Source organism: Nannospalax galili, unplaced genomic scaffold (assembly GCF_000622305.1).
Source record: "Nannospalax galili isolate Female #2095 unplaced genomic scaffold, S.galili_v1.0 scaffold448, whole genome shotgun sequence".
Taxonomy (NCBI): domain Eukaryota; kingdom Metazoa; phylum Chordata; class Mammalia; order Rodentia; family Spalacidae; genus Nannospalax; species Nannospalax galili.
This window is the reverse complement of record NW_008359324.1, coordinates 1,669,638-1,696,454: the sequence shown is the minus strand read 5'-3', so window position 1 is coordinate 1,696,454 and position 26,817 is coordinate 1,669,638. Positions and strand designations below refer to the sequence as shown.

At 37.0% G+C, this 26,817-nt stretch overlaps 1 protein-coding gene across 6 annotated transcripts in view; it reads right to left on the bottom strand.

The window, feature by feature from the left end:
* Grik2 (glutamate ionotropic receptor kainate type subunit 2) overlaps positions 1-26,817 on the bottom strand; it is a 771,644-nt gene that overhangs the window by 458,222 nt on the left and 286,605 nt on the right. For all 6 annotated transcript variants that reach the window (XM_008822942.2, XM_008822943.2, XM_029558576.1 and 3 more), the window contains one exon: positions 723-904. In XM_008822942.2, the coding sequence (XP_008821164.1) occupies positions 723-904 (182 nt within the window). The remainder of the gene's footprint in view (positions 1-722; positions 905-26,817) is intronic.

The window sequence follows — 26,817 nt, the reverse complement described above, 5'->3', positions numbered from 1 at the left end:
TAATGGATATAATTTGGCATTTGAATCTTCATAACTCTCCAGCACAGATAATTTATCCTACATGTAAGAGGTTTAAAAATAGTTTACTAATCAATCCAAATCTACCATGTTATTAACCCAGTGTACATTTTTATAAATATTAAAAGACAAAAATCCAATGATTTGAAGTCAAATCCAGATTCTACTACCTGATAAGTATATGGCCTTCTACCATTTAGTCTTCAGTATTGATCTCTCATTTGTTCCTACTCTCCAACTTTCTGTTGAAAGAAATGTTTCTGCTGAAATATTATTCTATTGTCACAAACTGTTAGCTTTAGAAGTGACTGAGTCACTCAGTCATTCTGAGATTAGCCTGAGATAGCTCGTTTTCTTTTGGTTGCGGAGATAATTAAAGAAGGTCAAATATGTAAGGCATTAAATAATAGATGAAGAGTGAATATCTTTTATCTTTTTCTTACTGGTTGATTGTAATGGATGCTATTCAATCATGGACTTTTACTTCTTTCTTTGTTCCAAGACAGAACAGAAATATCTATCAAATTAATCAATAGATATTTGATAATAGCCTCAAAACTTCAATGTTTCAAAGAACGATATAACTGAAAACAATCTTAAGACTTTCTAATGACTATTCAAATAATAAAGTATCAGTTTTTAAAAAATATAGTTTAAAGGAACATTTATAAGGAAACTAATTACTTAAACAATTTAAAGTTTACCTGCTTTAAAATGCCTGCTGCCATTTCATGGCTGCAGTCAAAGATTACATGGAATTCTTTGCCTCTTTTCATTTCCTTCAGTAAAGGTTTTGCATCCTTTGTATCAGCCGGTAGCTGACGTATCTTAAGTCGAAGATTGTACCGTGATGGAGCTTTGATAAGCTCTTGCAAGCGAATAAGACCTTTAATTAAAAAGAAAAAAAAACATTAGAAGCAAATCAGAGTACATAGAAACACAATGTAGGTGTGTTGGTGTCTTTCATGACACAATCATTGCAATTCTTTCTTTTCTCCTCTTTTCAAACAGTGTTTCACTATGAACTCCAAGTTGGCTTGAAACTTACTATGTGACACAGGCTGACTGAGAACTCCCAGTGATCATCCTGCCTCAACCTCCCAAGTACAGGCATTTCAGCTATATACCCACCACCAAGTCTGACTGTAATTCTTATTTCAATAAAGCTCCAATTTTTCCGTTACTTTTGTTAATTAGATATCAACTTTTAAAAGGCATTTTTCAAATTATGAAATAGATAATGGGGTATTTAAATGGGAGTGTGGAGGGAGGATTATACAAGGAACCTTGGGGGTGAAGGAAAAGAAGACACTTAAGAGAGGTGGGACCATAGGACACTGGTATTAGGAAGGGAGAAATGAGGAAAATCGAGACACTTTAAATGGGGAAACCATGGTAGAAGGGTTAGACAGGGAGAGAGGAGAGATAAATAATGTGAGCTAGTTTAAAAATAAAAACACAGAGGGAATCATATTAGTCCAACAACCTAATGACAAATTACTTAGAGAAAACCCCAAGACTGTCACATCCCTAGACTAATGTGATCTCTTGTTATGTGCAAAATATGTATCCTTATATTTCCTGACAAATATCCCAGTCACCACTCATCAAAGAAGCTTATTTTGCACCAATCAGAGATTATTAACAAGTACTCCAACTGGTCACACACATTGTCTAAGAATTGCCCAGGTCTAAACAACACATCTACAATGCAACCTCTACACCTAAGCTACACCAAATATAGAACAGGGGTAATGAAGATGACACTAATGAATCTCTCAGTTCTCATTAATGAAGATTTTTCATGCAACAGAGGGACAGAAACATAAACAGTTCCAAATGGCCAAAACATAGAGAATAAGAGTCTGCAGATTGCTGGTCCGTGGAGAGGATGCCTATATTAAACTTCACCCACCAAGGGCTCAGGGACCATCAAAGAAGAGGGGATGGAAAGAATGTAAGAGACAGGAAGGAGGTACAGGACCATATGGAAACAGAATCCTACAAACTCCTGGGACCCTGCTCATATGATTCTATGACAATGGTGTTGGCATACAAAAGTGCCATGCAAACTCGGGCAGACAAAAACACAGCACAGAACTGGGGAAATGAACAGCAGGCCCCAATCTTACCTGAGGAAACATTAGCATCTGATTATTCCTGGATGAGGAAGAGATGATCTTCCTATAACAAGAGACTCTAGATAGCTGACTAGACCTCAGGGGATGGACTTGCACAGGGGAACATCTGGGGACACTGACTTGACACACTGGGCCTTAATACAGATGACAGAGTATATGGGTTCCAGTGTGTGTGGGGGGGGGTGCTGGTAGGGACAGGGTTAAAGGTGATTAAGATTCTTTGAGATATTCTGTATAAAATACACAAAAATTCAATAAAAGAAAATTTTTAAAAAAGAAAATATATCCTGCCACTTTACTGAAAGTATTAATCAATACTAACGATTTTCAACTGGAATTTTGGGGATCTGTAATGTATATCATCTGTAAATAGGGATAACTTGACTCTTCTTCTCCAATTCATACTGCTTTAATTTCCTTCTCTTGTCTTATTGCTCTTGCAAGAGTTTCTGAAAAAGAGTGAAGATGGCAGACAACCCTCTCTGGTTCCTGATTTTAATGGGAATGCTTCCAGTTTCAGTAGTCTTACATACCAATAATAAGCAATCAGAAAAAGAACTCAAGGAAAGCTTCTCATTCTCAATAGCCTCAAAAATATTTAGGAATAAACCTAACCAAAGCCATTAAAGATCTCTACAATGAAAATTTCAAAACTCTAAAAGAAAAAGATAGAGGAGGACACTATGAGATGGAAAGACCTACCATGTCCATGGATTGGTAGAATCAATATTATGAAAATGACCATCTTACAAAAATAAATTTAAGGATTCAATGCAATAACAATCAAATTACCCAAAACATTCTTCACAATACTTGACAAAATCATCCTAAAATTCATATGGAATCACAAAAGACCCTGGCTAGCCAAAAAAATCTTGGGTGAAAAAAACAATCCTTGGGGGATCAGCACACCAGATCTCAGATTATACTACAGAGCTATAGTCATAAAAATGGCATGGTACTGGCACAAAAAATAGAAACATAGATCAATGGAACACAATAGAAGATCCAAACATGCAGTTTTGATCACCTGATGTTAGAACACACAATGGAAGAAAGATAGCAACTTCAACAAATGGTGCTGGCAAAACTGGATCTCTACCTGCAGAATGAACATTAACCATTATCTTTCACCCTGAACAAAAGTCAACTGCAAATGGATCAAAGGCCTCAATATAAAACCTGAAAATTGAAAACCGTTAGAAGAAAACATAGGCAGCACCCTCCAATATATAGGCCCAGGAAAGGACTTTCTAAATCAGACCCCAGCTGCTCAGGCACTAAGGCCAAGAATCAGTAAGTGGGACCTCATTAGGAATATTTTGTAATTAATCACACACTCCCCATGTCACCCTAACCACCAGGGGATATGAAGAGTTCATCCACAGGAGAATGGGTTTCAGTGCTGTCAAATCTTCTCTATTTACAACAATAGTTATGTGTTTCTTCTGTGTACACCTGTCACTCTACGTCCCCCAACTGTCATTCCTTTTCAACTTGCCACATGATAAAAATGCCATTTTTCTGAAAAGATATTGCTCAAACTCATCATTTGCAAAAAAAAAAAAAAAAAAAGTGTGCTTCACTAGATTTTTTTTTCTTTTTTAGGAGGAAAATTTCTAGACTAGTTGACATTGCTTACATATAGTCCTGCCCCACATTCAGTTGACAATAATGAAGAAATAAAACAGCACATCTATTAGATGGAATAAAGGGTACAATTTTGTAGAAAATGTGGTTCATACAAATAATTTACAAACAACAGTTTTCAGAAACACTGTTTACTCAACAAATTTGGTACTTAATTATTCAATAACAGAGTACAATTTTAACTCTTTAAAATGGACTTTTAATAAAAATTCCCTCTTTATCCTAATGTAATTAGTTTACAGAGTGATTTTAAAAACAGCACTGCACAGATGGGTTCATTTTAACAATCTTTTAGCAAAAAGAGCACGACATTGCAATTATTTCCTTATTTTGTAGAGGAGTAACATTCCGTTACCTCTAATCACTTTGCTAAGTGTACATTTTTGGTGTTTGTTAATCCTTTTTTACTTTCACTTATCTTAGTGGTGGCTGAAATCAAGGTTTTGTTTATTATAGAGGGACAGAAGTCAATTTATCTTTAAAGAAGAATCCAGAAGACATTTGTGCACACTCCAGCTGGCACCTCTTCTACAGAGATCATTCTCACCACCTCTTCACTGGCCCAGCCTTCCCTTGCCCCAGGAAGGGAGTCCCCATCGGCCTTGCATACCCAAGCACCCACGTCAGTAGCAACAGAAACTAGAGCTTGCTTGGCTACCTGAATGAATCTCCTGGCCCACTTATCATTTTGTTTAATGTGGTCTTTGTGCAAGCTAAGATTCCCACCAAAATGCATTATACAATAAGCAATGCAAAAAATGATTTCTCTGGATTTAATACTTTCTCAAAACTATTTTCTTTAAACTGAGAAAACATTTATTAAGGAGCCAAAGGGATTTTTTTTATAATATTTTATTTAGGTTCAAAGCAAACTAAACAGTGTATGTATCCATCACATATTTTTTAATGTATGGCAATGTTGTAAAAATAGACAAGGGAGTCAATTACAGCAAGAATTTTTAAAGGAGATTTATGTGTATGTTAGGTTGTCATTGAAAAAAAGTTCCCATATTTGATCATCCATGGTCTCCTTCGGGTGAAGCGTTTGGTACAGAGAACATAGAGCATAGGACCCAAACTGCTATAACTTCTGTATTTCTAAGGCCAAATGTCCAGCTCTTGTCAGACTTCATCCCTGAATTCTACACCTTTAAATGCACTTTATTGTTATCTGTGTAGTAAAAATTAATCTTCCCTAAAAAGATGTCTGACTTTTGCTACTGGCTCTTGGGAGTTAATATCTAAACCCCCAGAATGTCATGACTCGATGAGCATCTCCCTTTAAGTAGATTCCATTGGGGGGAAATCCAATGATCCTTTCTGTGGGGACTTTGGGCCATGTGATAGAAGGTCAACCTCAGGACGGGCTGGAAACCATATGTTAAACCAATGGGTCTCCATCATGTCTATAAACCAAGACCCAATAAATACTGTTTATCATTTAAATAATAGTTCAGGTAACCTTCTGTGGTTGGCAATATGGCATACATATTTTCACTAATGGTTGCCTAGAAAGATAAACACTGTCCATGAACAATGTGGTAAAAGAAAACAGGAAACTTCCAGTGTGGACTTCTAGACTTGGTCCTATGCACCTCTGCTCTGAGATTATTTTAATCTGTATGCTTTAGCTGTCGTAAATTATAACAGTTACTTTAACAGGTTTTAATGATTTCTGTGAACCATGCCAAATTTGAGGGTGATCTTCACAGCAGTTGAAATTACTAGTTATGACAGAAATGAGAGTGACCATGGCAGCTCCTGAGCTTATTTGTATTGATGGTAAATGAAGGGTTGTGGACTGTAGAGCAATGGTGCATATCTGCTGTAACATCTGATAAATGCTATACATAGAAATCCAAATTAGTTCATCCACTCCTTAGAGCTACCCCTCTTTCATTTGCTTTCACCTAGGACAATAAAAAATACAATCATTTTTATTCAAAAGAGAGACAATTTTAACACATTTTCCAGAAATAACTTGAAGCAGATTACATAAAAATATAGCACCACTGTTTAAATCCTCTTACTTCTTGCTGTTTGTGTTTTTATAGTAGATGGAATCCCACTGAATTGGGCCAATAGCCCATGGAAAACAGATGATGCAGAGACCCGAAAGTTCAGTGCCTTCCCTGAGTGGGAGGAAGATCATCCCACACCTATCACCCCTTCCAAGGCTCAGGGGCTTTTCCAGAAGAGGATGGCCAAAAGAATGTAAAGTTAAATTGTGCTTTTGCCATATCCAAGGCCATATCCCTCTGGTTTATAAGGTCAGGGTCTATGTTCAGGAAATACTAAGGTTAATTTTAAATCAGAATGCTTCAGTGTCTGAGAAACCAATAAAATTAAGGGTGCATTTTAAACTAATTCTCCTTGATTATTGTGATTAAAATTTGCTTGCCTCTCAATCATGACATTAGTGACTGATTCAAGCACTATGCTCACTGGAGGCACTGCAGTCGCAGGACAAAGCTGATATAGTGTTAGGACTATCTTTCATCTAACATTTGTTTGTCCTAGTCTTTAAGCTACTGCATGTGAACTGATGCCTATAGCAATGAAACAGGATGGTTAAAAATTGGTCAGTTCAATTAAAAAGCCGTTGCTCCTAATTAAAAAGCAGAATGATCTTGGTAATATGTGTAGTACAATTTAGATTACACTGAGCATAAAAGTCACATACTATCTCTTATATTGAAAATCAATGCCAACATGAAGCCAGGGACTCTGACCTTATGGCTCACTCTTCTTTTCCTCTAACATATATTTATTTAACCTTTTCCATTGAATGATATGGATGACCAACAGAATCCCATACTCATAAGAATGTTTATAAAGTTTCTGTCGGTATCCTAGGAAACACCATACCTTTCCCTGATTTGTATTATTTGGTGGGAAGAATTGAAGGTTTATGCCTATGTCTGTGGTATCAAGGACTGGTAAGAAGAAGTAACCCTCTCCTAAACTGTTTACCTTAAAACTCCCTCAAAGTGACTCTGGGCGAAATACAAATCAGAAACATATCACAACAATGTTTTTAAAACTCTCTGAACAGAATCACTACATGGGCCTTTGACCAGCATTTGGTAATATTTTGATTCTATGGTTGTTTATAATCAAAGTCACTGTATAAAACTGAAATCTCTTTAAGGGCAACAAACCATTATTTTAGACAGCATCCATAGCCCAGGAACATCCTGTGTAAACAAAGAGATCTATACACTTTTCTTTCTTAACATACTTCGTACATCCTTACCCATAAACATTATTTACTATTTCCTCAATGTAACAGGCCCTCAGCAGTGGAACTGACACACCCCATTGTTCAATTCTGATGACTATATCTCAGGCTCCTTTGTTTCCTGCCAACCACTTCACATGTACACTTCTGTCACTCAGACTGCCCTCTCAGCTTGTGACAACCCAACTCCAGCTCTCCAGACAGTGGCTGATTAGGAAGTCTTCTGACCTCTAATCCCCATTTGTGTCCAGGTCACTACAGTTATGAAGTAGCAAATGATCCTTTACAGCTGTAATGTTGGCTGTGTCCCAAGATACTGCTGTTATTGGTTTTATCCTGCTGCTTAATACATCAAATACAATTTAAAGTTGACATTGACAGAACAGCTTAAGAAGCTTTATGTGGTTATACCTATGATTGACAATAGTTATCAAAACTATTATGTGCTGATGGCGAGAAAGCCAAGTTGAATGTGACTCTCTAGGAACTCAGATTTTATCTTATCTTTTTTTGCTCCAGAAGAAAACATTATGAACCCTAAAGCTTTCAGTAACTGTGATACATCATTGACGATGCATCATCCATGATGAATGGTCAGAAAAATGTTACCAAGAGCACATGATAGCGTAGACTGCATGCTTTGGACTGGAATGTTGAAAAAAAAAATCAAAAGTGTGAATGGTAGAAACTTGCTACTTATTATACTATAGGATAGTGAAGAGATAAACATATACATAATTTTTCTACAAAGAATTATGCACAATGTTGACATTTCTAAATTGCAGTGGAAGTTTTAGGGTAAAATATCTGAGCATGGTTGACCATTTAGTAATTGATCCAGGAGATGTAAATTAGAAAAAAGAAATCAGAAATATAGTATGTTGTGTAAGATAAAAAGTTCAAAAAGGCTTGTGGATTATTTATTTGATACCATTGGAGATTCAAGAAGATGGGCCCTGGGAAAAGATGAGGGTGTGTCAGTACCAAGAAAAAAACTCTTAATAAAGGCATGATATTACATTGTGCTTTTTGTGTGAAGGAACTATATAGCACAAATATTTTATAAATAGGCATACCTTTATGTCAGAAAAAGAGAAGCTAGTAGAAAAATTAAGGAACCTTTAGCACCTAGTTACACCTAGTGTGTTAACTCTTAGCCTCATGAACTCAGCTTTATGTATGAACATTACTGCTTGTGCCCCATCTTTGAGAATGAGGAAGTCCAGTATCCTGTGGGTTAGGTATACTTTCTAGCCCATGCCAAAAACCTGAAGGAATTAAATTAAGAAGTATAACATGAACACATGTTCCTTTTCAAAGATCATTTGGGTTATATTTCAATGAAGGGATTTCCATGTGATGCACTATGAGCATTTACTTAGAATAAGACATTAATCAAAGGGTAGTCATCCTGTGTTTTGTCATCATTCTAAATGACAGAATCGCAGGGGGTCTGACCATATATCCATCTTCATCAAATATTTGCCAGGCTGGGCATGATGGTATGCCCCTTTAATCCCAGAATTTGGGAGACAGAGGCAGACAGTTCTCTGTAAGACAGAGGCTAGCCTGGTCTACACAGTGAGTTCCAGGCTAGCTGGAACTACTAGCAGATCCTATCTCAAATAAATAAGAAAGAAAGAAAGAAAGAAAGAAAGAAAGAAAGAAAGAAAGAAAGAAAGAAGAAATAAAAAAAACATATTTTGGGAACTGGAGAGATGGCTCAGAGGTTAAGGACATTGGCTACTCTTGCAGAGGACCCAAGTTTGGTTGCAAGCACCCACATGGTACTTAAAACCATCCTAACTCCAGTTCCATGGGATCTGAAACCCTCCTCTGCTCTCCTTAAGCATTGCATGAATGGGTGCACTTACACGCATGCAGGCAACACATTCATAGACATAAAATAAAAATAAGACAGCCTACCATGAATCTTATTTACTCTTTCTTATTTCTCTAAATATATAATTCCTTATAAATATGATTTAACTGTACCCTTAACTAAGGCAACAGGGTGTTCAAATCTTAGATCATGATATATTTCAAAAGGCAATTGAGATAATCTCTAACATATGCAACATTATGGACCTAATAGATCCTCTTGAATCAAGAGAATTGGATCAACCTATATCACTAGAAATCCAATGTATTAATTTATAGTAAGAGATAAAACTGTTAGAGGCACAACAATACTTGAATAGCATGGTCATCAAATTCTCCATATATATAAGAAATCACATCATCATAGCCTGAAGTATCCTTGATATTACTTCAGAATCAGAGCAAAAGGAATTGGCTCAATGAATTGAAATTATCTTAGTAACAATTACAGATTTGAATTTCATCCAAAACACTCTACAAAGAAGTAGTGAAACTATTCTCCATTTTCATACAGAGTCACAGTACTGAGTATTTTGAAGCCCATTGCTCTTAAGTGGGAGAGCCAAATTTGATTTTTACATATGTAGCATGCAATATTAGCTGCAATTTGTCTGGTCTACTTGGTATTAAAAACTAAGAATCTAGCTGGGCATGGTGGTACATGTCTGTAGTCCCAGCACTGGGAAGCAGAGGCAGGCGAATGTCTGTGAGTTCAAAGCCAGCCTGGTTGATCTACATAGTGGGGCTTCAGGGAAACCCTGTTTCAGAAAGACTAAAAAAAAATTAATAAAAAACTAAAAATCTGTTTTATTATTCATTAACAATTTTGGATAAGTGCTGTCTTTGCTTCACTCTGTGGGTCTGTGGTTTTAAGAAAATTAAATGTTTAAGAAAATTAAATATCCTCTTTTCTCCAATAAAAGGATATTTTTAATTTCTTTTAGACTCATTTAATTTTACAAAACAGTCCATAACTTTGCCTTTTGTCAAAAACACAGATGTACTAAAAATCATGGAGGTCTAGTTAAATACCCAACACAGTGAACAAAAAAGGGAATGCCACACATATTTTGCTCATTCCAGCCAGAATTTTAAAAGTTTAGAGTCCCTTTTAGCCATGGAATGTTCTATGTGTTTTGGAATTTCTTTACTGATTTTCTATGCATCTCAGCGGGCACATATGCCATAACACCCTTGTTGATTTCAGAGGACAACTTGCAGGATTCTGTTCTTTCTATCCACCGTGACTGAACTTAGACCATCATGCTTGGTGACAAGCATCTACACACTGAGCCATCTTGCAAGCCCTATCAGGTAATTTTTAAAAATTTTTAATCGAATGCTTGTGATTTTCATACAATACAATTTGATGGTATATAGATCACCTCCCTTTCTACACCTCTCCTTACTGCCCCCACCCAATTTAATGTATTATATTATATATAAAAATGTTCTCTAGAGTCTGATTTGTGTCCCCAAATGTCCTTCAGAATGGGTACATCCACTGGAGCCTGATTATACTACCAAGAATCACATCCCTATAAGTTATCAGTGGCCAAACATTCCTAAGGTTGGGTTGGAATTTCTTATCCCTGTCCCCATTCTATTGCTAGGATTTTGTCTGGTGTTTGAGTTTGCATGGGATTTGTGAATGCTGTCACCATTGCTGTAAGTTCATATTTGTAACTGAACAGCTGTTCTTTGTGGCCATCCACCACCTCTGTCTCTTAAATTATTTCTACTCTTTCTTCCCCAATGAACCCTGAGCCCCAAGAGGCAGCAGTTTGAAATAGATATCCTATTCAAGGATAAGAACTCTGTAACCTCTTGTTCACTACAGACTGGCCTGTTGTGGATTTCTGTGTTAATGGTCATCTGCTACATAAGGGACTATCTCTAGGGAGAGTTGTTCTGTGGGCATCTTATATATTGAGGTTACACAGAAGAAGTGTCACTTAGAGCCAAGTGTCTCACAGACACATTCTCTGTGATTGATGAATTGAGGAACTCTGTATTAGTCTCCATCTCTTGCAAAACAGAAGCCTCTTTCATGGGGGCTGAGGGGTAAAATTGTCAGTAAATATGAGGAAGCATATTTTTTCAATATATATTTTATTGAATTTCTGTGCATTTCATACAATATATCTTAATCATATTTAGAACCTCTCCCCTATTTGCTCCCTCTTCATAGACTCCCACTGGATTTCATGCAGTCTATTATATACATTAAGTCTTATTGAATAAAGTTTGTGTATGTAGATAGCCCTAGGTATGAGTTCATCTATAGGAGGAGCCTAGTCAGCTTAGCTAACATCATTCTCTTAAAGAACACCAACTTTCCTGCACCCAGTGGTGATCAGATGCTAATAGTTCCTCAGCTAAGGTTGGTGCTTCTGGCCCCCTTCCTAAGTTCTATATTGGGGTTTGTCTGGCTTGAGTTGGCATGGGTTTTATGCATGTAGTCACTATTGCTGTAAGTTCATATGGCAAGTTCCCAGCCACCTGGAAAGCTCTGTTTTATTATGGTCATCCACTACCGCTAGCTCTTACACAATGGTCCCTCTTAAACAATGGTCCCTGAGCCCTAGATGGATGAGGTTTATTATAAGAGTTCAATCCAGGAACATATACTCTGCAGTCTTTTATTCTCCACAGTTTCGCCAGTTCTGGATTACTGTGCTAATAGTACTCTGTTGTATCAGGAAGCTTTTCTGGTGAGAGTTGAGAGATACGTTAGTATTCTCTATACTCCCTATTCTGCTGTGTTCTGTGCATCTTGGGTGTAGAGGTTCCATTGTTGATGTGTCACTTAGGGATGGGCAACTCACAGAAACTATTCTCTGTGTTTTACCAGTTCTGGAACTCTGTAATACCCTCCATCTGTTGCAATAAAAGCTTCTTTGATAAGTGATGACAGACATACCTGTCTGTAAATATAAGAATCCATATTTAGCATATAGTAAGAAACTAGTTAAAAGATGTGAGAAACAGGATTTGCTCTCATATCTATGACCTCTCCAGCCACATACATTGAGCAAGCTTTAAGTACAATTAGATAGCTGTTGGTTACCCCTAAAAAAACAGGGCCACTATTGTGCCACTATATTTTTCTGGGATATGAACTGGGTCTTCTGCAAGAATAGTCAGTGTTCTTAACTGCTGAGCCATCTATCCAGCCCTAATAGTTATATTTTCTTGAGCTTCAGTCAGGAGTTTATGCCTATCCTCTTGAGTTCTTTGAACTGTTTCTGTATTCTTTTAATTCATTGAAGTATTGGACCATGTTAATTAGTGTTCATTTCAACTTCTGTGTCTTGGGGTCCCTTAAGGTAATTCTCAATGTGGAACACTTCTATGGGACTGGATGGTTTGGGTGGGGACATAGTATCTTCGTTTTTCATATTATTTGTACTTTTTATTTGTGATCTGGGCATATCAATTTCTTTTGTTGATTTTGGGTCTGATATGAAACTCAAGCTTGCCTTTCAGACTTGAAGTTTGATTTTGTTTCTATTGTTGATGTTGCTTGGTTGTTTTCTGGTTGGGTTTGAATAGTTGGTCTGTGCTTCAGGTTTTCTCTTTTGAGTTTTTATTGAAAGGACAAGATGAATGCTGGCAGGCTAGTCAGGAGCTTTCCAACAGGGTGAAGTAGCCTAGGCCACAGTTAGTTAATGGGGATCAGCTTGGTTGGTTCTAACTAGTTAAACAGAGAAAGTGTGAGCGCTGGAGCTTAAGAGCTAAGGCTAGTCTCAAAGCAAAAGAATGTTGTCTTACATGAACCCCTGGAATCTGGCTAATCCACCCAGCTAGTCAGGTTCTCTCTGGCAGGCTTAGTAAGAAGGGGGCCAAGGCCCAGAAAGGTGGATGGGAACAGCAGCGGCTGGTTCTGACTAACTGTCAAGGAAGATGTAAGCCTTGAAGAAGCAGAACTGGGGCAGGTTTCAGAGCAGCCAGGTTATTAGCCAGTGACCTGGTCCAATGGACTCTAGATAACACACCCAGATACTCAGGTGCCTCAGCTGGTGGGAAACAGTCAAGGACTGAGGTTAAAAGGATGGGCTAGTTCTTACTAGATAACAGAGATGACATGAGCTTTGGAGCAGCAAGACTGGGCTTGGTCCAAAGTGAGGGGGATGGGAGCAGCAAGATCTGTCTAACTCACCCAGCTGGTCTGGTCAGGCACTCTTTGGCAGCCTCAATGAAAAGGGATTAAAGTTAATATCATTTTTTAATTATTTTATGTGTATTAATTAATGTATTGCCTGCATTTTGGTAAGTGCACCCGTGTCATCCAATGCCCACGGAGGTCAGAAGAGGCTGCCAGATCCCTTGGAACTGGAGTTATAGACAGCTGTTAGCTGCTGTGTGGTGCTGGGATTCAAACCCTGGTCTTCTGCAAGAACAACCAGTGCTCTTAATCGCTGAGCCATCTCTCCAGCCACATAAATATCTTATTTACACAGGCATATTATTTCAAAATTTGTTACCTTATTTTGTGTTATTGTTTTGTTTTTTATTATACTGGTGCCTTCATTTAGGATGCAATCAAATTTTGCTCGTCTGGGAGCATTCAGTGTCTTATAAGAAGCAAAGATAGCTTTGAAACTTTTAATTATCCGTTATATGTTCATCATCACAGTTTTACCTTTGAAAGGTCAATTTAATATTCAAATGTGTTATGGCTTAAATGTAAACTGTACCTGTATGCTAATGTGCTGAAAGCTTGGTCTTCAGATAATGGGAGTATTTGGGAGGTACCATAAACTTTATAAGACAGAGTACAGCTGGGGAGAGTATGTCACTATGAACATGGCCTTGGCAGATTTTTCTTGCTATGTGCCCCACACTGAAAATCTTTCTTTCTCTTCTTCTATCTTTGAATTCCACACTCACCTTGCTAATAAGTCTTTCCTCACTATGGCCCAGAAACAATAAAACCACCTAAGAGATCCCAAAAATTCCACCATAACCTCCTACAAATGATGAACACTTTTAGTGAAGTGGCAGGTTACAAAAGTAATTTGCAAAATTCAGTAGCCATTCTGTATACCAATAACAAGGAACTGGAGAAAGAATACATGGAATCCCTTCCATTCACAATAACCTTAAAAAATACATTAAAGATCCCTGAAATGAAAATTTTAAAACATTAAAGGATGGGGAACACACCAGAAAATGGAAGTACCTCCCATGGTGATGGATTGGAAGAATTAATATTGTGAAAATAATCATCTTATACAATACAATATATAAATTCAATGCTATCCAAATAAAGATCCCATGAAATTCTTCACAGAATTTGAATAAAACATCCTAAAATTCATATGGAAGTACAAAAGACCCAGATAGCTGAAGCAACTCTAAGCACAAAGAGCAATGCTGGGGGGATTACCATACCAGACCTTAAACTCTATTACAAGGTTATAGTCATAAAAAAGCTTGGTACTTGAAAAAAAATATGGAAATCAATGAAGCATAACTCAAGACCAAACCTGAATACACACAATTTCAAGAACGTGATATTTGACAAAGTTTCCAAAAACACACACTGGAGGGAAGACACACATCTTCAACAAATCGTACTGGAAAAACTGAATAATCACCTATAGAAGAATGAGACTGGACCCTTATCTTTCACCTTGCACAAGAGTCAACTCCAAATGGATCAAAGATTTCATTATGAAACTTGAAACTCTGAAATGGTTAGAAGCATTGCTCTAATCTACAAGACATAGGTGTAGGAAAGAAGATTCTAAATCAGATGTCAGTTGCTCAAGAATTAAGGTTACTGATCAACAAGTGGCACATCATTAAACTAAAAATCTTCTGTACAGCAAAAGAAAAAGTCAAGAAGTGAAGAGAAAACTCACAGACTGGGAGAAAATCTTCACCAGTGGCACATCTCACAGTTGCTTAACATCTAGATGTATAAAAAACTCAAACAACAAAGAATCAAGAAAACAAATGACTCAATTAAAAATGGGCTAAGTATCTGAACAGAGAGTTCTCAAAAGAAGAAGCAAAGATGGCAAAGAAATATTTTTAAAAGTATTCAAATATCATTAGTAATTAGTAAATTGCAAATAAAAACCACTGTAAGATTTCATTTTACCCCAGTCAGACTGGCTAAGATCGAGAGAACAAAACCAAATGCTGGAGAGGAGGTGGGGAAAGGGTCAACAACTGCTGGTGGGATTGCAAACATGTGCAGCACATATGGAAAGCAGTGTGGAAAACCTTTAAAAATCTGAAAATGAATCTATCATATGCTCTTTTTATATCACTCCTTGGCGTATACCCAAAGATTCATACTACTACAGAGAAACTTGTACATCCATGTTTGTTGCTGCTCTTTTCACAATAGCTAAGAGATGAAAGCAACCTAAGTGTCCCTCAGCTGACCAGCACATGATGAAAAGGTGGTTCATTTACAGAATGGAGTTCTACACAGCAGTAAAGAAAGATGAAATCATGAAATTTGCAGGTAAATGGGTGGAACTAGAAACTGTTATATTAAGTGAAGTAACACAGACTCAATAAACAAATGATGTTTGTTCTCCCTCATTTGTACATCCTAGCACCAAATCCGTATATGTGAGTATATATCCTGAGGTACCTGCAGGAACCAGGAAAATGTCAAGGAACCAGGGAGGTAAAGGGAAAGAAGCAACCAGAGAGAGAAGAACAGTAGGAGACAGGTGTTACTAAGGGAGAAATAGGTAAAAAGGGAGTATTCAAATGGGAAGGGGGAGGCAGGCTTACAGAGGACCTATTGGGATAAAAGGAAGAAGGCGCTCAAGAGATGTAGTACCATAGGAGACTGGTATTATCAAGAGGGAAATGGGGAAAATGATGATACTTTAAAGGGGGAGTGCATGGATGGAGGGTTAGACAGGGAGAGAGAAAGGAGAGGTAAATAATGCCTAACTACTGTAAAAAAAAAAAAAAAAAAAAGAGGGAATCATATTAGTCCAAAACCTTACTGACAAATTACACATATAGTATCTCTACACATATCCATATGTATAGATAAAGACAAACAAGAAACAGTACCAAACAGGAGAATCCTCCCCTCAAGCTACTGCCAAAGTAGTTCAACAGACTCTCAAAATTACACAGGCTTTTGCCACAGCCCTTGTTTGTTTGAAGATAGGACATACTTTCATCAGAGAATGAGGAGCAATGGAGTTGGAACAGACATGGAAGACACTTCCCTTGGAGGCCAATTCTCATTACTTTAGAAAACACTATGCAAGATAATAAGGGACCATCAATCAATGGTCCAACCAAAGCTTCAAGACCTAATAACCATATGAGCGACTGGCACAGCAAACAGCAATATTGGTGCAGTAATGGCATTTTTATCTTGGGGGCTACCTAATTGGACTCAGTAGGAGGAAATTCATGTGTGGTACTGTAAACATAGCCAAATACACATGGCTGGAAAAGTCTTAAATATTAGAGAAAACCCTAAGACTGTCATATCCCTAGACTAATGAATTTCTTATTATGTGCAAAATATGTATCCTTATATACAGACAAGTATCTCAGTCACCATTCATCAAAGAAGTTTCTTTTGCAACAGGTGGAGGCTATTACAGAGTTCCACAACCGGTCATAGGCAGACATTGTCTGTAAATTGTACAAGCCTAAGTGGCACATCTATAAAGCAACCTCTACTCCTAAGGCTCATGGAACATAGAACAAGGGTTAAAGAGGACACTATTGCGCCTCTCAGTTTTCAACAATGAAGCTCCCTCATGCAACAGAAGGCCAGGAACACAAAAGGTCACAAATGGCCAAAGCTTGGAGAGAAAGAGTCTGCAGAGTGTGCTTCCTTAGACAAGACTCTTATATCAACTCCACCCACCAAGGGCTCAGGGGCCATTGTGGAAGAGGGGGCAGAAAGACTGTAAGAAGCAGGGAGGAGGTACACGACCTCTATACATAAATAGAGTCCTACAAGCTCTTGGGAGCTTGCTCATATAAACCTACAGCAAAGGTGTCAGCATGCACAAGACCTATGTAAACTCAAGCAGACAAAACCCCAGCACATAACTGTGGAGATGGGCAAAAAGCCCCAATGTTAGTTGAACAATTATTGGCAACTGATTTCCCTGCTGAGTGAGGTAGAGTCAGTCTTCCTAAAGGGAGGGATTTTAGATAGGCTGCCTAGACCCCAGGGGATGAACTTGCACTGAGGGACATCTGGAGACACTAACTTGACATGACATGCCTTAACACAAATGATAGAATGTATGGATTCCAGTGGGGTGGTGGCCATGGGAGGGTGCTAACAAGAAGGAGATATAAAGATAACTAAGAATAATTAAAATGTTCTTTATGAAATCCACAAAAATTCAATTAAACCTACAAAAAAAGAAACCTCTACAACAGTGAACCAAAATAAACCTTTTCTCTTTTCAGTTGCTTCTCTTGGCTATCTGTTACAGTAGTGAAAGACTGACCAAGACAAGGTGTTTAAAAGTACCTTTTCTCCAGCCTATAACAATGGCAATTAAATTATGTTGCAAGCTGATTTACTTGAGCAATGGGTCTGTGCAGTCTAGCTCTTCTGCTTATTGTCTATTTGTAACATGAATATAAATCTTAGCTTTTTATTTCTTCAAAAGTCTTAATTCAGTTTAAAATATCTATTTCAGTGTCTTTTCCATGTTTAAACTTTTCTGCTTGTACTTTGAACTTGAACTGTTTCTAGCTTTATGGCTGCTATTTAAGTTTTCTATCATTTTGCAAATTATTGACATTTTTTGATAAAACAATTTACTTTTTCAGCCTTCAGGAGATGAAAGAGGAAGCCATTTCTCCTAAATCTTTCTCAAACAAAAAGCCAATGCACTGAATAGCTTCTGTCAGAACACATATTTATCTTAGCCCTTAATTCTTGTTTTATATAGAACTCCTGAATAAGGAGGCCAGTTATCGCCACTGCTCATACATATTTTGAATTCTGCATACGGTCCTTTTCTCTTATTGCTTATTGATATGATGCTAACTTGCTGTTTCTACTGGTTGTTATTTAATTATATGTCAATAGCCCATTGTGAATAATTATAAATTTTCAAAAGAAAGAAAACAACACATCATTTGCTGTTCGTATTCTCACATAACACAAAGAACTTATTGGAAAAGGATACTTAAGAATAGTTATGATGATTTACTATTTGATACTATTTTTCCATTTTTTGCTAATTGTGCACAAAAATGAGGTATAGAGATTTCAGCAAACTGAAAATGATTTCAGTCTCAACATTTATGAGAAACTGTTTCAAGAATACATGGTAAGATGAACTGAGTTAAAATGGGTTATTGTAGTTCTTTTTGCCAAGTCAGCTGCCGTAATATCATAATATCAAGATAATATCTTCTTCAAGAAGAAAATTTAGGGGTGAAGAGATGGCTCCACAGTTAAGAGTATTGATCGCTCTTGCAGAGGACCCAGTTTTATTCCCAGCACCTACATGGTGGGTAACAGCCATCTGTAACTTCAGCTCCAGGGGACTGAACACTTTCTTCTGACCCTGGCCAGCATTGTAAGACACATATGCATATATCTATAGTATAAGCAATACAATCATACACATCAAGTAAAAATCATAACTTTTTTTAAAAAAAGAAGAAAATTTAGTCATTTCCAGAATTCATGAATTAAGTACTTATAAAAATGCATTCCAAGAGAAATTTCTGTCAGAAAACACTGTTGGCAGTTTTGCTTTATGCATTTGTTTGTAGCTAGGCAGGCAGAAACTTGGAGAAAGGAATGGACATTCAATTAATACTTTAAGATCAAAGGAACTATGAGATTACTTTTTATTAGTCATTGGAAATCAAGGAGTTAAGAGAAAGGATAACCTTTTTATCATTCAAAGTTTCTTAGCTGTCGTTCTCATAGTATTCACAGGTCAAAGTTGGTAATGCCAGAACATTCCATCTCCTGGCATAATAATGCCACCTTCATCTCAACTTCTAATAAAATATAAAAATAATGCTAAAAGATATAGATACTTTAGAATATATAAATACTAAGATACTTTACAAAGATATCAACAAAAGGAAAAGAGGATACTACAGGCAAGGTAAAGAATGGGGCCTGAGAAATGTTTCAGAGTAGACATACAAAACTGTCCAGAAAGCAGAAGTAATGGCAAAGCTAGTATCAGACCGCTGGTACAGGAACCCCACTAGATCCATAACCAAGGCTCAGCCATAAGGCTTATTGACACTGTGAATAGGCAAATGATAACTAAGTTGAAAGTAGCATAACTGAGGTAGAAATGAATGCAGTAAGACAGGTCAGTCCTTTCATTCAATAAAAGCCTGTACCCAAGTAATAAAAAAAATTGCTTCAATGTTGGTTATTGTTGGTTTTGACTATGCCTCAAGGTGAAGAAAAACATAGTGTGAAGAGCCAAGTAGTAAGTACATGTTATATTCAGTGTTCTGATCATTCAGATTCTAGAGTCCCTAAGCTAGATAACCACCTTTCAGGGAACTCTATTACAGGAACCTATCCAGAAAGAGAAAGCTGGCGTTGGGAATATTAGTCAAATTGATTTGATTGCCAGTCTCAGTTCCAATAGAGGAAGAAAAACAATACACACAAAAAAAGCAATTAGCATCAGGATTCCTGTTGTATTTTTGTATAGTTGTGGATATCAGGGTGTCATTGAAGTATAATGATATTGATCTTGGAGCAGAGAATGATCTATAAAGTTAAGACACATGTTAAACTGCCTGCGTTGGTACTCACAAATTTAAACAACAGTGTTTAGTCAATTATTGAAATATTTATCAAGCAATTCCTATGAAGTTAATCATAGCTGTGATCATTAGATCTTGACTGTTCCATAAAGGCCCATGTGCTAGAGAACTGCTCCCCAAAGTGGCACCAATTGGAAGGAGGTAGAAACTTTAAGAGATGAACCCTAGTGGTCATTTGAGTAATTATCTGGTAGAATATTGTGAGATGTACTTTTCTCAAACAGTTCTGGAACTTAGAAGCCTGAAGTCAGGATATCAGCTTGGCTTAGTTCTGCTGAGGCCCTTCTTTTAGGATTCTCATGAGAAGAAAAGTAAGAACACTTTAGGACTTGAAAAGCAAATTCACAAGAGAGATAGAAATATTGAAGAAAAGCCAAACTGAAATGAGCATGGAATTAAAAAAATTCAAAAAAAGATCAATTAAAAACAAAAGGAGAAGCCTGACAAGAATGAATGAAAGAGAAAGTAGAATATCAAGACTGAATGACAAAGTTGAAGATTTGGACTCCTTACACAAAGAATGTTAATTTTTTTAAAAAACACAGGAACAGAATGTGCAGGAAATGTGGGAAAACATGAAAAGACCAAATTGATGCAACATAGACATACAGGAAGAAGAATCTCAGGCAATAATATTGACCAAATCTTCAAACAGGTTATAAAAACTTTCCTAAACTAAGAAAAAGATTTACCTAAACAGATTCAAGAAGCACATAGAACACAAATTAGACGTGACCAGAACATAAACACCACACAGCATATCACAGTAAAAATATTAAATGTACAGAAAAAAGAGAGGGTACAGAAAAAAATCTAGAGAAAAAAAATTAGTTACATATAATGGAAAACCCATTAGAATGACAGTTGACTTTTCAATACAAACTATGAAAGGCAGAAGAACCTGGACCAAAGTGTTCTAAATGACCATAGATACTAACCCCAAATACTTTACTCTGCAAAACCATCATACTCTAGGGAATGGAAAATTTTCCATAATAAAAATAGGCTGAAAGAATTCACATCCCCCAAACTAGCTCTATAGAGAATACTCAAAGAAATCTAAAGGACCAAAGATAGGAATGAGTATACCCAAGAGGCTACAGAAAGAAAACAAAGAAAAGCATGATAACAAAAACACAAAATAGGGCCACAAACACAAAGAAATGAAAAGGACAGTATCCAGCACACATATTTCAATGATAGCACTTTTTGTTGTTCAGACCTGAAAGTAACCACGGACACAAGGAATGCTTATTTCAAAGATAGCAGAGGGCTCAGCACCTCCAGGGTGAGAGCAAAGAGTGCCCTTTTGTTCCATTTATTGCCTTGCAAAACAATTACAGCATAAGAAGCAGAAGCACAGTAAGTAATTACTCACAGAACACAAACATCCCCCCCCAGGTATAAAGTCCTGCTGTGGTTACTGGCTATCTTCAAGGACATTCCATGTTTTGGAATTACAAGCTCAAGATGAAGGTTGTGGTGTTGGTGAGAGTCCTGGCCAACACCTCCACACAGCTCCTTGTGTGTGAAGAACTTCATGGCATTTATTCAATTTGCCTGTAACTTTTCAAAGCAGCTTGTCCAGTTAACTCTATGTTGCTCAATCTCTTCTCTTTATACTATTTGGTTCCATTCAAGCAATAAATGTCACTGGCCTCAATTCCCCTGTCAAAAGACACAGGCTAGTGAAATGAATCAAGAAAGAAAACCTATTGTTTGTTGTCTTCACCTTCAAGGATAAACACTATAGGGTGAAAGGATGAAAAAAAAAATATTTCAAGCAAATGGCTCTAAAAAGCAAGATACTGCAATTCTAATATCTTACAAAATAGACACCAAATTAAAAGTAATCAGAAAAGATAAAGAGAGCAGTGTCATTTTAATCAAAGGAAAATTTGATCAAGATGATATCACAATCATGAATAAATATGCACCAAACTCTGGTGTACATAATTTCATAAAAACAGGATTAACCAACTGAGTAACAGTAGGTGACTTCAGTAACCCACTTTCTCCATTAGACTGGCCAGCTGGCTAAAGAATAAACAGAGAGGCATCTGAATTAAACAATACCATACATCAAATGGACCTAACAGACATCTACCGAATAGTCCACCCAAGCACTAAAGAATATGCTTTCTATTCAGCACCCCATGGAACATATTCCACATACTGGGACCACATACTGGGGCACAAAAAAAGTCCCAACAAATATAAAAAATTAAGATAATTCCTTGCATTCTTTCAGACCACAGTGCAAAAAGCTTATAATCAAAAGTAAAAGAAGCTCCAGTAAGTAATTGAACTCATTGAGATTAAACAACACACTCCTACATGATGAATGGGTCAAATAAGAAATTAAGAAAGAAATATAAAGTACTCCTGAAATTAAATAGAAATGATGATACAACACAGCAAAACCTCTGAGACACTTTAAAAGCTGTCTAAGAGGGAAGTTTATAACTCTCAGTGCCTACATTAAAAAATCAGAATGAGCACATGTAAATGACTTAACAGTACAACTCAAGATCCTAGAAAGTCAAAAACAAACCAACCCTTACCTAGTAGATGGAAGAAATAACAAAAATCAGAGCAGAAATTAATGAAATAGAAACAAAGAAAAACTTAAAGGTTATTCTTTCAAAAGTTAAACAAGATAAACATACCTTTAGCCCAGTTAACCTAAAGAAAGAGAGAGAGAATCCAAAATAATAAAATCAGAGACAAAATAGAAATATCACAATAGTCAGCAAAGAAAAATGAGAACATTGTAAGGGAATATTTTAAAACTCTGTACTCCATTAAATTTGATAATCTAAAATGAATGGATGAGTTTCAAAAGTCTTGGACACCACCAAAGTCAAACCAAGAAGAGATCAACAGCTTAAATGGACCCATTGCAAACAAGGAAATTGAAACAACAATACAAAATCTCCCAACTAAAAAGAACTCAGGCCTAGATGGATTCACAGCAGAATTTTACCACATAGTCAAAGAAAATCTACAACTAATACTGCTTAAATTATGCAAAAAGACAGAAATAGACGAAGAAATCCCAAACTCCTATGACGCCATTATCACTCTAATACCAAATAAGGACACAACAAAAGAAGAAAACTACAGGTTCATATCCTTAATGAACATAGATGCAAAGCTACTCAACAAAAATATTTGCAAATCACATTCAGACACACCTCAAAAAGATAATCCACCAGGATCAAGTCGTTTTTTTCCAGACATGTAAAAATTGTTCAATATACATAAGTCAATAAATGTAAAAAACACATAAATTGACGTGGAGACAAAAATCACATGGCAATCTCAATAGATGAAGAAAAGGCCTTGGACAAAATGCAACATGCATTCATGTTAAAAGTCCTAGATGGGATTGGTCTGGAGGGAACATACTTCAACTTAATGAAAGCTGTATACATAAAACCCATAGCCAACATCATTCTAAATAGAGAAAAATGGGAAGAATTTCTATTAAAATCAGGAACCAGGCAGGGCTGTGCACTATCTCCACTCTTTTTCAACATAGTACTTGAAACTCATGAAAGAGAAATATGACAATAGAAGGAAATTAAAAGAGTTTTTATTGGAAAAGAAGAAGTTAAATTATCACTATTTGCGGATGGTATGATATTATACAAAAGAGATCCAAAAAAAAAAAAAAAAACCATCAGAAAACTGTTAGAAATGATAATACGTTCAATAAAGTGGCAGGTTACAAAATCAAATTACAAAAATCAGTAGCCTTTCTATAAAAAAACAACAAGCAATCAGAAAAACACATTCAAGAAAACACTCCCATTCTCGATAACCTCAATGAAAATATTTAGGAAGAAACCTGAACAAAGACATCCAAAACCTCCACAATGAAATTTTTAAATCGCTAAACAAAGAGAGGAAGACACTAGGAGATGGAACGAACTACCATGCTCATGGATTGTTAGAATCAAGATTGTGAAAATGATTATCTTACCAAAAGCAGTATATAGATTCAATGCAATGTCACTCAAAATACCCACAACATTCTTCACAGAACTAGAAAAATTCATCCTAAAATTCATATGGAATCACAAAAAACACCAAAAAAGCCAAAGCAATCTTGGGCAAAAAGAACGATGCTGTGGGGATCACCATACCAGGTCTCAGATTATATTACAGAGTTATAGTCATAAAAACAGCATGGTACTATCACAAAAATAGACATGTAGATCAATGGAACACAGTAGAAGACCCAAACATGAAGACATACAATTTCAGCCACCTTATATTTGACAAAGGTGCCAAAATCACACAATAGAGGAAGGACCAAATCCTCAACAAATGGTGCAGGCAAAACTGGATCTCCACCTATAGAAGAATGAAATTTGACTCTGCATAGAAGTCAACTCCAAATGGATCAAAGTCCTCAATTAAAAACCTGAATCTCTGAAACTGCTAAAAGAAAACATGGGCAATAACCTCCAAAATATAAGTGTAAGACTAAATCAGACATCAGCTGCTTAGGTATTAAGGTCAACAATCAAGAAATAGGTTCTCATTAAGTTAAAAAGTTTCTGTACAGCAAAAGAAACAATGAAGGAAGTGAAGTGGAAACCCACTGAGTGGAAGAAAGTCTTTACCAGCTACAGATCCATCTGAGGATTGATATCCATAGTATACAAAGGACTCAAAGAACAAAGAAATATGAAAATAAATGACTTTATTGAAAGATGGGCTATAGACCTGAAACAGAGACTTTGCAAATGAAGAAACACTTAAAAAGTGCTCAACATCCTTAGTAATAATAAAAATGCAAATAAAAACCACTTTAAGGTTCCATCTTACTCCAGTCAGACTGACTAAATCAAGAGAACAAAACCAAATGCTGGTGAGGATGGGGAGAAAGGGGAACACTCATTCACTGATGGGTGAATGCAAACTTGCACAACCACTATGGAAAGCAGTGAAGAGAACTCCAAAAAAACTAAGAATGAATCTACCATATGATCCAGTTATATCACTCCTTGGCATATGCCCAAAGGACTCATCATACTGTACATCCATGTTTGTTGCTGCTCTCTTCACAATGGCTAAGAAATTGGAACAATTAAAATATCCCTCAACTGACGAATGGATATTGAAAGAGTGGTACATTCACACAATGGAGTTCTATTCATTGGTGAGGAAAGATGAAATTATGAAATTTGAAGGTAAACTGACGGTACTTGGAACTGTTATACTAAGTGAAGTAATACAGACTCAGAAAAGTGAGGTAAGTATGTTCTCCCTCATTTGGAGTTCATAATACCAATCCCTTATAAGTATATATCCTGAACCAGGAAACAGGAAAATGGGAAAGAAACATGGAAAAGAAATAACTTGAAAGAGGGGAATAATAGGGAACAAACGTTACCAGTGGGGAGGTGGGGAAAGTGGGAGTATTCATCTGGGAGGAGAGGAGGGAGGGACATGCAAGGGGCCATTGTGGGAGAGGAGGGAACTCAGGAGAGAGGAGATGGCATGAGGCTGGTGTCACTGGAGGGAAGGAGTAGATGGGGACACTTGGACTTGGGAAGGAGGTGAGATGAGGGGGAGAAAGAGTAGAGATGAATGGATCTTAGGGGAGCCAGAGGGAAATGTGTTGCCTATGAAAACCCTGAGAAATGCACATATACTGTCTGAATATCAGGTGCATATGAATACCTGGGGACTGAATGGCAAGGAACACAGTGCCAGGCAGGAGAGACCTCCCTTCAAGTGGTTGATCAGAGTTGTTCAAGAGACTCCCAAAATAACACATACTTTTCCCAGAGCTCTTGGTTATTTATCTCCCAGAACTGGAAGATAATACCTTACTGCTAAAGATAGGACATACTTCAGATACAGGACTTGGAGCAATGGAGTGAGAACTGACCTGGAAGCCTTCTACCTAAAGCTTAGCTCTCATAGTTCTGGAGGATACTATGAAACCCACAAATGAGAAAATCAATGATCCAACCCAGCTCTAAAGCCTAATAACCCTAATGACCAGCACAGAAAATGACCTCTATTGGTGTAATAGCAGTCCTGATCTGGGAATAATCAATAGCTATATAATTGGACTTAAAGCCCTCTCAATGAGAGTGAACTCACTGGTGGAACTATAAACAGCCAAATACATATGACTGGAGAGTTCAAAGATCCCATAGAAAAGCCTACCTCTGTCATATCTCTAGGTAAATGAAATTTCTTACCATATGCTAAGTATGGTTCTTATATTTACAGAAAAGTATACCATACATCACTCATTAAAGAAGCTACTTTCTGCAAAAGATGGAGGCTACTGAAGAATAATACCACAACTGGTCAGACACAGAGAATATATTTCTGAGAGATGCGCAGTCCTAGGTAACATAACTGCACTGAAACGTCTACACTTAAGACTCATAGAACATAGCAGAAAAAGGGGTAGAAAGAAAACTAGTGTATCCCTCAACTCTCACCAGCGAAGTTTCCTTATACAACAGATTGTGATGCACACAGAAGGTCACAACTACCCAACTTTTAAAGAATAAGAGACTGCATAGTGTATGTCCCTGGACAGGACTCCTATTTCACACACATGACTCAGGGACCATTGTGGAAGAGGGGGCAAAAAGATTGTTAGAGCCAAGGTTGGCCCATGAACATAGGAAAGCCCAGAGTTTCAGGCTACTGGAAGCTTGCACATGTGAATTTGTGGCAATGGTGGCATCAAGCACAGGCCCCAATTCAACTCAATCAGACAAGGTTCCAGAGTGGTGTGAGGAAAATGGGTGGCAGGTCAGCCCTAGTCTGGGAAGTACTGGAGACCAATTATTACTGGATGAGGGAGAATAGGCCTTACCAACAATCTCTAGATAGTTTGACTAGACTCCAGTGGATGAATTTGCAGCAAAGGATATCTGGGTACAAATTCTTGACTGAATAGGACTTAACATGTAGGGAGGAATACATGAGATTCGGTGGGGGGGGCATGGATGAGGGAGTGGGGTCTAAATTTTGTTAAAAACTATTGTATGAAATGTATAAAATCTCAAATTTTTTTTTGAAAGAGGAAGGAGGAGGAAGTCGTGAGCTAAGTCCCTGGAT